This window comes from Oreochromis niloticus, linkage group LG18 (assembly GCF_001858045.2).
Source record: "Oreochromis niloticus isolate F11D_XX linkage group LG18, O_niloticus_UMD_NMBU, whole genome shotgun sequence".
NCBI lineage: Eukaryota > Metazoa > Chordata > Actinopteri > Cichliformes > Cichlidae > Oreochromis > Oreochromis niloticus.
This window is the reverse complement of record NC_031982.2, coordinates 9,402,859-9,414,173: the sequence shown is the minus strand read 5'-3', so window position 1 is coordinate 9,414,173 and position 11,315 is coordinate 9,402,859. Positions and strand designations below refer to the sequence as shown.

Here is an 11,315-nt window from a genome sequence, read left to right as displayed (position 1 = left end):
ACTTATGTTGGGTTTACCGTCTTTACTGAAGCCATGGTAGTCCAATGAGCTTATCTTTGAGTTTGCAGAGGTGGGAGACAGCGAGGGCACTGGAGGACACGCTGCAGACAGATGGGAGAGAAAGGAAGCGATAAAGACAATAGCAGGATGTGCGCAGGCTCTTCCGTATTCAGGCTGACCGCCGTTGAGTCACTCCAAAAATTTTTTTAGGAACATGCTTTGCATGGCTCACACTTGCATTTTCAAATTTTTGATCCTTCTGTAAAGGAAAAAGAAAAGCAAATTAACATTTGGTACTTGAGAGCAGCTTGGGTATTTTTCCTTCTAGGTTTATCACACAGTCGGCATCGCTCCTGTCTGACAATAACACTGAATTTGCGAATTTCACCAGTGCAAAATCCTCAGAAAAACACATGTATTGCCACTGGGGTGTATGATGATAACGTTGACCCTGGATGACACCACCACTGGCCACCTGTGTGACCACAGCAACAGGTGGCCTCTTTCAACCATCACAGAAGGTCTGTGTTAGGTAAGGATTAATGAGGTGCAGAGGGCAGGGATGTACTGGGGGAGAGTTCCAGGCCACGGATTACTACCTCTTACCTGTGTCAGCATGGAGAGTGGGTGGACAGGCGGCATGCAAGCCTGGCTAGGACTCACCAGATGCAGTGTAGCTAGATAGATAGCACCACAGCCCTCGAATGGTAAGAGTCACATCATGTCTCATTCACTCCAGTGGATTTTTTTTTTTCACCAATTGCAGATCATGGAGCCTTGCAACCATTCCTGAAATTTAGCAACATAGCTGTGGCATAGAGATATAGCAGCACAGAAGTTTGAATTGCATTTTCAAAGTTTAAGTTGTTTAAAAAACAAGACTGTATGCAACAGAACATATTCGTGGATTATCCACCAACAAATTGGTAGATTTTGGATAGGTTAACTGATGTTAGATTAAATCACCAAACTCATATTAGCAACCAAGAACAATTGTTGAGTAATTGCAAATGACTTTATCTTAATGCTATTTCATCCAGCATTATTAAATCAAGCTTCAAAACTTGACTTTTGCAGGGTTGGCCAAGTGAAATATTACCTAAATATAACAATTCAATTTATTTTTATTTATATAGTGCCAAATCATAACGGCAGTCACCTCAAGGCACTTTCAACAAATGTATCCACGGTGGAAATTACCTAATGCTATAAAATAACAATTGCATAACATAAATGAGAAACTATTCTAAATACCTAAATAATTGATTGTATTACAATTTGATTGTATTATCTATGTTATCATATTAATCCTGTATTGTGGAATTAGTATATATTGATTGCACAAATTCAAATTACACTTGTCACACTTTAACATCAGCAGCTAATTAAGCTCCAATAACTTGAGCTGGGTAATAAAAACTACATCTCATCTGCTGATGCATTTACCTAAATAAAGATTTAGCCTGAAGACGGGGCTTTTAAAGCTTTCCCCGCTTCTTACTTTTGTCATAACCCGAACATTAGGCTTTGCAGTGCTCTGGTCTTTGTTTGTAGCGCTGCCTCTCTATATTCACATATATTCCAAGTGGCCGCTAAGCACTTCCGTACTCTTACCATTCGAGGGCTCTGGATAGGACAGAGTGTACCAATGAGTCACCCTCAGGCGGCTGCTTGAGTGTCCCAAAGACAGGGAGAGGGTGGGAAGAAAAAATATGTGGGGCAGGAAGGAGAGCGGAGAAAGTGCAGGGCCTATTTCTCTCACTCCTGGTTATTAAAATGAAGGCTTGAAAGGTCAAGCTGGGCCTTTTCTACATTTTCTTTGCACATAAAGTACACTGCCACATGGCTATGACCCCAAAACTATTAGCTTTTATAGCAGTTTGGCTATCACTGCTAACATCTACTTTCGCCTGGCTTCCAGATATAAGAGTTAAACGTATGTAAAAACCCAGCCCCCCCTACATATTTTTCCTCAGAGGCCCTCTCCCTCCACTTTTTTTTCTTGTCAGCACACCTCAGTGCTACAACTCGCTTACTAGTTCTCAATTTAAATAAGTCCCGACTGGAGTGGGGGGGTAGCAGAACGAATTACCTTTGGAGTCACGCCTAAAACACACACACCATCAACTGTCTTGCAGGCTTTCAGAAAAAAGAGGTTTTCGCTTTCAGTTTGCAGCAGCCAATCGCGTCTCTCCTCTCCTCTGTCTCCGTCCGATTCCACGGTTTCACGCTACGCGATCAGCCAATGGCAGTCCGAGACCATGCCGCAGGTTAGCCAATCAGCAGTCAGTTGCTATGTTGGAGGCAGAATCGATAAGAAGGATTTTTTCCCCCTCGCTCTGTTTTTTTTTTTTTTACAAGCTCACAATATAGCTGGCTTATAGGCTGAAGGCAGGAGATCCTGTTGCCTGCCAACAAGCATGTAGGCAACAGACTGAACCATTAAACACCACACAGACACATTTCCTTTGATACCGCCACAAATAACAGCTTAGATGTCACTATGCTGTGTATGTGTCTGTACACACACGTATATCTCAGGAAGAAAGTTAACAGGTTGGATTCCCGACCCCCACTGAGCTGTTGAAGTCATGGAAAAGAAAATTGTTTGAGCCTGGGCGAATTATGGTCAATGATGCACATCAAAGTTTCTGAGTGAAAATGATGTTGTGAGTTTGTCCCCTTTTTTGTTTTCCCCCTCTTTCAGTACTTTTTCCTCCAGTGTCTCAGTCAGTCTAAGGACAAAAGCCCCAAATTCTTACTATACTTAAAGCAAATCCAAATGTATGCTTGTGCAATGCTATACTCGGTGCTGTACATATTCATCACAATATTAAGGTCAGTAATTTCTGGATTAGATTGTTAAACCATATGTTCTCCCAGTGACCCAGATCGGTCAAGATTTCTTGCTGTGGGCTACTGGTATGTGTCCTCAAGCAAAATGCAAACAAAAATCACACTAACCTAATCAGTTTGGAAAAAGATGCAGTTATTGTATAAGTTAACCTGTATTTGAAGGTGACTTTTAGAAACTGAAATCAAACTTTAATGACTGGATGTGCTCAGTTGGAAATGGCATTAGTCCTGGATACAATTTGATCTAAAATAACGAGTTATTATTGGCATATATTGTGCTATAACTGAGTGACCTCTGGTAGCTTTGATTTGAACAAAGAGACTCGGATCGCACCGAAACAGGAGGGGACACTGATCCAGCTCAGACATAGCATAATACTGTTTGTTGACAAACCATCGAGATCCAGAACCACAGCCAAATCAGATTTTCAGATACCGCCTTAGACCAGGGATGGGCGATCCCTCCAGTTTTAAAACAGGTAGAGCAGGACGCCCTCAGCGACAGTTGGGGTGATTTTTCTTCCTCCTACTTCATGCAATATTATGTTGTGCTATTTCTTAAGGGAAGGTGATTCGGGTGAGGTGGGGGTGGGGGTGGGGGAATCACCTATTAAATGAAGCATCCCATCATTTCTAAAGCTGGACAATCTCATTGTGGTACTTCAGCTCTCAAATAGATTAAAAAAGAAAGAAACAAGAAGCAGCAGCAAGGCACGTGGCCAGAAAACTAAAGTGGCACAGGACTGACAGACACTGCTTGGTCTGAAAACATAAGGCTGTATGCACACCGTGATGATGATGATGATGATGGTAAAGGAAAGAAGGAGTTACACACGAAGACTGCAACAAGAAGGAAAGTTCACTATTAAGTATCTGCTACAAGTTAGAAGAATGTCACACAGATACTCCCATCATCATAGGGAAATCCCTTGTTTTGTGTTATCGGGTAAGCTTTTAATCTGAAGCCCCTTACTCCTATATGAAGCTTTAATCTGTCAGTTTCATTTCATAATGTTTTTCTTTCTTGGTAAAAGGAAAAAAAAAGGATAGAGCCCCTGATGGGAAAAAAAGTCAGACACACTGCACTTAAAGCGGAATGGCAATTATGGTGAGCACTTTCCATAGGATGACCCTCGCACTATTTACTTTGTCTCCCACGACATGGGGAAATTCTGGGTGCAGTCACCGCAGCGGAGAGACAGGATGACCAGAGAAAACAGTGATGACAAGCAAAAAACTCTGGCCTTTTAGAGGGGCGGGGGAAAAAAGGGGGACTTAAAAAGAAGAGCATGATCACACACTGTAAGAGTTTTCAACCAGAGGAAGTATGTCATCATATTCAAGTTCATTTTAGTACCTCACCTTAAACCTTAAAACCTGTTTTACAAGAGACACCTCCCCAGGCAGCAGCATGGAGAACAAAAGGCACACTTTCATGTGACAAATACACCTCTGTCACACACACATGCACACACACACAGACAATTCATTTTCATGATTATTATTTTATATAAGAGTCTAAACTTCAGTCTGGATTTTCTATGAATGTCTGATGGGCATGTTGAGTGTACAGGGAGCATGTATGTAACATGTACCATCTGTGTTGGAGGCTGCTGTCACACGTCAATGAAACGCTAATGAGGCTCTTGAATTGCAAAGTAGCACAGATCACCTCACGACTGCTAAAAATGAAATAATGTGACTAACACACCGAGTGGAAAGTGACAGAGGGAGAAAGAGCTCACTGAAGGATGACAAAGAGCCCTATCTGATAAATGGAACACTGTTTGATCCGTATTTGACTGGGATAAATACGTTACACGGTAAAAGAAAAATAACAATAATAATAAGGAAAATGACCTTAGATGACAATTAAGTATTTTAACACTGGACAAAGAAATTTTAAAGAGCCACTTTAAGTTAGGATCTACAAATCCCTCACAAGTCATGGCACGGTAAAGAGACTTGAGAAGAGAATTAAAGTTACATGGAGCTGTTTGTTTTCTAAGCTTCTTCAGTTTCAAGTTTTAGCTTTGTCTTATTGGTTTACTCAGAGCCAATTTAAGTTGTGTCTAATAAGCTAATTGTCGAGCCAAGGTAATGGTTACTGTGGAGGCCCTATAGGGAACCCTGACCTACTGGAAATTTAACAGCGCAGGGCAAAGGGAGGGAACTGCAGCAAGCCGAGGGTGGATCTCAAAAGCTGGCTAGGCTGGCACTTTAGACTTTTAATTGGCTGCAGCCACGACATACTCTCTTGTGCATCACAGGGTGTTGAAAGAGCTGGAAATACTAGTTGAGTGACGGGTGTTACGAGACTTGTATTTCAGGTGTGTAAGCCCAGTGATCGTTACAGTTTGTTTTTTTTTTGCTTTTTTAACTGTAGTTCAGATGCACTTTATTTCAGCAGACACGGTTAAAGGGCCCAGAGGAGTCCCAGAGTGTATGTAATAACAGGTTTCCAACATAATACTTAAACTAATCTGATCCCAAGATAAAGTAAACTGGACAGCCCAGTGAGTCTGAGAGTGGGCTCAAACGAAAGAGCTTAAAGCCTAAAAAATAGCACTATACCAGGGGACAAATATGTAGGAATACTGTAGGTTGCTATGGCCTATTGTCAAGGACATGCCGCTCCTTCAAAGCCAACACTGCCACCTGGCGGTGAGTGCCAATACAAACCTGACCTGAATTTGGGGCGAACTGGTAATAACGTTTAAATTAATTATTATAATTAGACAAAAATAACAGAGAAAAATATTTGTGTAATTTAAAGGGACTCAAACATAAAAACGTGTTGGTATCGGTGGTGCAAATTAAAAGAAATTAATTTTTTCCCCTCTCGAGGATCAATTAGTTACGTCTGGAGATTCAGACCAATGCAGTCGGTCCAGGAAAAACGTATTGACAGCCTGCAGGCTGACGGAAGTTGCCTGCATCCTCATCAGCAAACTTAAGGGTGAGTTGCCAGTAAATGCAAGATAAACGCTGCTTATTTATTTATTTATTTATTTGTACTTCCGTCAGTAATTCTCCGTCTGGAAAGGGACTGGTCGAGTATTGGTACTGTCGTGCAGACAATGATCACTGACAAGCACCCTAGCGAGCTGCCAGACAGCTAACATGCCCGGCAGGTGTGTGTGTTAGAGATCATATAACAACAGTGGGATGAGTGGCGACTATTTTTTTTAATGCTTCGTTATGTTTTCCTGTGGAACAATAAAGAAGGGGAGGTTTACTCTTATTTGTCTTTCATCGCTAGCCGATAAATCAGAAGTTGCTGGTTACACAACAATGCACTGAGCCTCTGTGTTTTGGTTTTTTGTGCTGTGCTTTTCAGGCCCGAGCCTCACAGGAGAGGAGGATTGAGGATACTGGCCTCCATGTTAAAGCAGAGGTACCTTCGCTGCCATGTCCTCCATCTCTGTGTCGACGTCCAGTGGATGCAGCCGTAATGCTGGTGCAGCTGCCATGGCAACCCAGGGTTTAGAGCAAGCTGTGCTGGCTTCAGACCGCTACGCCAGACTCATCCTGGCCCAGATGAACAAGATGCGCCTCCGCTCCGACTTCTGTGACGTGGGGCTTAAAGTCGGCGGCCGTGTCTTCAAGGTGCACCGGCTAGTGCTTGCTGCCAGCAGCCCCTACTTCTCTGCCTTGTTCGCTGGTGGGATGAGGGAGGCAGACAAAGAGGAAGTGCAGATCCTTGGAGTGGACACTGATGTCTTTGAAATCTTGCTGGAGTTCATATACACAGGTCTGCATCAGCCCTGATATCCCCGTCTTGAACTTCTTGAATATTTGTGTTGTTTTGTAGCATTCCCAATCTCTCAGATATGCTTTCCCTTCAAGACAGCAGTGTTACCTGTTAAATCCAAATTAACTAATTAAGGCTGTTAGCAGATATTTGGGAGTGCGTTTGGAGACCAGGAAAATCTCATTCGTGTATATATTCTCTCTGGTCCTGACTAACGCACCGCCTCCTTTTCAACATCAATCTCTCTTCAGCAGCTGATTCAGAATCCAGCAGGTGGCTTCACACTGCATCATAACAATCCTGATTTCTGTCCATTGACATACTTCACCGATCACATGTAAAGCACACATATGGGTATGACCCTGAGTTACAAAGCAGAAATGTTGATCCTTTGCAAGAAAGTTTGCAGCGTTAGATCTACAGATAGCTGTACAGAGTCATGGCTTAAATGTAAAGGTGATTGTATTTCTGCTAACAGGTACTTTTGAGGTTTTTATCTTTTTAATGCCAGTTTTTCCATTGCTCTTTTATTATATTACATTTTAAATTTCATTTAAATTTGCCTTCCAGTTTGGTTTTCTATGTCATTTTTACCTTCCTTCTGCTTTTACCCATCTGTCAGGGCTCTTTAATAACACTGATTTTTTACAGTGATATGTAAATGTAAGTACTTATTCGTTCAGTCTCTTTTTTCCTAGTTGGAAATGTGCTCTCTTTCTGTTTAGGCGTGATCAGCGTCACTGTGGAGAATGTTCAGGAACTGATGGTGGCAGCTGACATGCTGCAGCTGAATGAGGTGGTGTCCATCTGTGGGGAGTTTCTTAAGGGTCACATGGACCCATCCAACTGTGTGGGCATCTTTCAGTTCCTGGAGCAGATCGCCTGCATGGACATGCTGGAGTTTACTGAGAACTACATCCATGTTCACTTCCTAGAGGTACACACAAAAGACCAAGACTGTGTTTTGTTTTCTGTTAAAATCTGAGGATTTGAACTAATGAAACTGTATCATTAAATCCCATCAGCGTCAACATTTGTGTTACTTAAACTCTTTCTGTAGTTTCCACGTTGAACGTTCACAAATCGACCCTCTCGACCGCTTCCCCTCTAGGTGTGTGTCACTGATGAGTTCAGGGGCCTGTCAAAAGAGCAGCTGGTGAGGCTTTTAAAAAGTGAGGAGCTGAGGATCGAGGATGAGTACCAGGTTTTTACAGCAGCCATGGAGTGGGTTCTCCAAGACGTGGCAAAGAGGAAAAAACATGTGGTGGAGGTGTTGGAACCAGTCCGCTTCCCTCTGCTTTCCCCACAGAGGCTGTTCAAGTACATAGAAGGTAGGAAACTTGTGACATGCTTTCTCCTGTTGCACTTTATACTTTCAATGTCGTGTGTTTAATACATTGTTTGAAAATTTAAAGTAACTTCTGGGATTCAAAGCCTTATTTTTTCATACATTTTTTAGGTATTACTGACTTCAGCCTGCGGGTGGCACTGCAGACTCTGCTGAGGGAATACACTGAAGTCACAAAGTCCCCCAAAGAAAATAAGATGTACAGTCAGCTACAGCCAGCCAAGATGAGACCCAGAAGAAAAGCCAGGAAATACCTCTATGCCATAGGTTTAGTATCTTTGCTGTGTTATGTCTAAGTGGGGTGGAGTAAAAGGTCCCAATAATTAAATTAATCTTTGCAATGCAGCAGATCTGATGGTGGAGCTTTTCTTCTCGTCTCATGTCAGGAGGCTACACTCGGCTGCAGGGCGGCCGTTGGAGTGACAGCCGGGCGCTAAGCTGCGTGGAACGCTTTGACACCTTCAACCAGTACTGGACCACCGTGTCATCACTGCATCAGGCCCGCAGCGGGCTAGGAGTCGCAGTCCTGGAAGGCATGATCTATGTGGTGGGAGGTGAGGGAGAGAGAGCTGGGAGTTTGCTCGGCTTTAAATACAGAATTAACTTTAATGAGTAGAAATCTGACAACAAACGGTCTTTTCTTTTCCTTACTAGGGGAAAAAGACTCGATGATTTTTGACTGCACAGAGAGATACGACCCAGTTACAAAACAGTGGGCCGCCGTGGCGTCTCTGACTTTCCCTCGTTGCGGAGTCGGTGTCTGCCCCTGCCACGGAGCTCTGTATGCACTCGGTAATGGTCACACTAGAACTAGAACACACCACCTAGTGGTTTAAAGAAATTCTAAGAAGACAATAGAAAACACTGAAAGTGAAAATTTAAATGCACGAGTTCTTGCTGCAGGAGTTGAGGTTGTGCAATACCACATTGTGAAAGGACAATGAAATAGCTTAGTAAGTGTAATTAAATCATAACCGGCATCATGGGAGTATTTAGGAGAAAATGTGCCTGATTTAATTTCACTCACAAACATAATAGAGAGATGTGGCAGTCTGCAAATGCAGAGAGTGAGAAAAGGCTTTCTTACAATCCGGGATGCTGCGTAAAATATAAATATAAATAACAGCATGCAGTGATTTGTAAATCTCAGTAGAACACAAAAAATGTATTGTATTTAAATAATGCTTCAAAAATATTTGCCCAAATAAGTGGGGAGATGACCGACAAGTGGTGACACTTTCTTCTGCACAAACTTGAAGTCGTGTTCTTCCTGTTCTTCTGCAGGTGGATGGATTGGCTCTGAAATCGGAAAAACCATGGAGCGATATGACCCAGAGGAGAACAAGTGGGAGGTCATTGGCAGCATGGCTGTTCCCCGCTATTACTTTGGCTGTTGTGAGTTCCAAGGTGTGTCCGTCCCTTTAATACATTTAAAAAAAAAATAAACATCTGTATAATCAGGCGTAAAAGCTTAAATCAGATTTGTCATGCAGAAGAAAGAATGTAGCGATTTGCACTGTTTTCGATGTCCGCATTTCTCTTTGCACGTCACCATCTGAACCCTCAGTTATAGAGGTCAGCTCTAAACGCAATGGTTTTTACCCAGGCTTCATTTACGTGATCGGAGGGATCAGCGACGAAGGGATGGAGCTGCGCTCAGCAGAGGTGTATGATCCCATCTCGCGTCGATGGAGCGCCCTGCCAGTCATGGCCACTCGACGGGCCTACGTGGGCGTCGCATGTCTCAATAACTGCATATATGCTGTGGGCGGCTGGAACGAGGCTCTGGGTGCTTTGGAGACAGTGGAGAAGTACTGCCCAGAGGAGGTAAAGAGCCAAAAGAATCTGTTTACAAATCTTAACAGACGCGCCAACGTTCTCCTCACGTCTGCAAACGTCTCTCCGCAGGAGAAATGGGTGGAGGTTGCTGCGATGTCTACGGCACGCGCAGGTGTATCGGTGTCGGCAGTAAACGGGCTGCTGTATGCGGTTGGAGGAAGAGCAACCACCAGAGACTTCTCTGCACCCGTGACGGTGGATTCCGTGGAGATCTACGACCCTCACCTGGACACCTGGACCGAGGTCGGCAACATGATCACCAGCCGCTGCGACGGCGGGCTGGCTGTGCTCTGACAGACGTGAATGTCCTGCACCTGAATCATTCACCAAACACAGCATAAACTGGAGAAAAGCCGCACCTTAAGAGACATACAGAAAAGTGTGTTTTGGTTTAAACGGCCTTTCATATGTTGTCATAGTATTTATACATGGATGTGTCCTTTTTGTTTTTTAAATTGATCAATGAATATGAACATGAAAGCACATTTAGTACTGAAATCTGCCAAAATGTTCTTTTTACTGTTACATGACTCTCCTATGTCCTTATTTTCAATTCAGTCAGAACGTTAGAACAATATATTTGAAGGCACAGCTATCTTGGTGATGACGATTATTTTTATAGAATAGAAGTTCTATTTTTGATGAACCACAGAGGGTTTTTTGAAAGTCCCTTGGGGCACTAAGAAAACTGCTGGCGGGTGATGAAGCACTGTTTAGTTTCTTTTAAAGAATTTTTGGAGGGCGGTGCATTACCACTCCAATCCCTTGAGCCTAGTTGACAGTAGAACCACATAAAACCTATTGCTGCATTAAGTTTTAAAATTTCTGTGGACTCGAACAGCATGCCAGAGCGCTCCTTTTCATTCCACTGGATTATTTATGTACATATGTTTCTACTAGTGCCTCTCCATCGATGTTTACACTTCGGTCCGAGCAAGTAAAGACTGCTTTATCATTTCAGATTTGTACTATCTGATGTTGAGGTATGCTGCCTATCGCTTAAAAATATGTTCAGCATCTTTACAGTACGGTATCACATTTCCTCTTGTTTTCAAGCTGACCGAAGCGGTGCCACAGCACAGCATCTTTCTATCATGCACAGTTAAACCTTTGCAGAAAACACAATACTACACCACACTGATAATGCTGCTTTTCAGACTTAATAAACATCGCAAAACAGTTAAGTGTATGCTTTACTTCATTTTAACCTTATTCCCTTCTTTTTCAGTGTATTTAAAATGTAATCATCCCCTCTGATAGTTCTGTGCAAACACCAGCATGCAGGAGGACATTACTCCCCGATATCCTAGGTGATGGTACGTCGGTGTGTTGGGTTCATTTGTGAACAATCATGTTAGTATTATTAGATTCTTTGCACGGATGTAAAGCTGTTTGAAGCAGGAAAGTTTTCTTCTGTATTGTGCAAACAAGCGAACTACAGCAGTCACACTTGCTGTAATTATACTGGACATCTCACTGGGATTGTGGCTCATCCATTTGGAGCTGATGTTTACAAAA

The 11,315-nt window shown here is 42.8% G+C and overlaps 2 protein-coding genes across 3 annotated transcripts in view; one reads left to right on the top strand and one right to left on the bottom strand.

Moving 5' to 3' along the window:
• The window catches only part of LOC109195627 (SH3-containing GRB2-like protein 3-interacting protein 1), a 38,167-nt gene extending 36,012 nt beyond the window's left edge, over positions 1 to 2,155 (bottom strand). The window contains exons 1-3 of the mRNA XM_025900089.1: positions 2,093 to 2,155; positions 664 to 789; positions 18 to 101 (exon numbers count right to left, since the gene is read on the bottom strand). Coding sequence (XP_025755874.1) covers positions 18 to 101; positions 664 to 730 — 151 coding nt within the window. The 5' untranslated portion in view covers positions 731 to 789; positions 2,093 to 2,155. The remainder of the gene's footprint in view (positions 1 to 17; positions 102 to 663; positions 790 to 2,092) is intronic.
• A 3,504-nt stretch (positions 2,156 to 5,659) lies between these two features.
• Positions 5,660 to 10,977, top strand: ipp (intracisternal A particle-promoted polypeptide). 2 transcript variants are annotated; one of them, XM_003453309.4, is made up of 10 exons: positions 5,660 to 5,815; positions 6,197 to 6,610; positions 7,336 to 7,547; positions 7,722 to 7,941; positions 8,070 to 8,225; positions 8,345 to 8,512; positions 8,613 to 8,750; positions 9,243 to 9,365; positions 9,565 to 9,785; positions 9,867 to 10,977. In XM_003453309.4, the coding sequence occupies exons 2-10, from the start codon at positions 6,268 to 6,270 to the stop codon at positions 10,089 to 10,091; spliced, it is 1,806 nt and encodes a 601-aa protein (XP_003453357.1). In that variant the 5' UTR covers positions 5,660 to 5,815; positions 6,197 to 6,267; the 3' UTR covers positions 10,092 to 10,977. The 2 variants fall into 2 exon arrangements, with proteins under 2 accessions (XP_003453357.1, XP_005458101.1); XM_005458044.4 differs by lacking the exon at positions 5,660 to 5,815 and adding an exon at positions 5,844 to 5,990.
• The last annotated feature ends 338 nt before the right edge of the window (positions 10,978 to 11,315 follow it).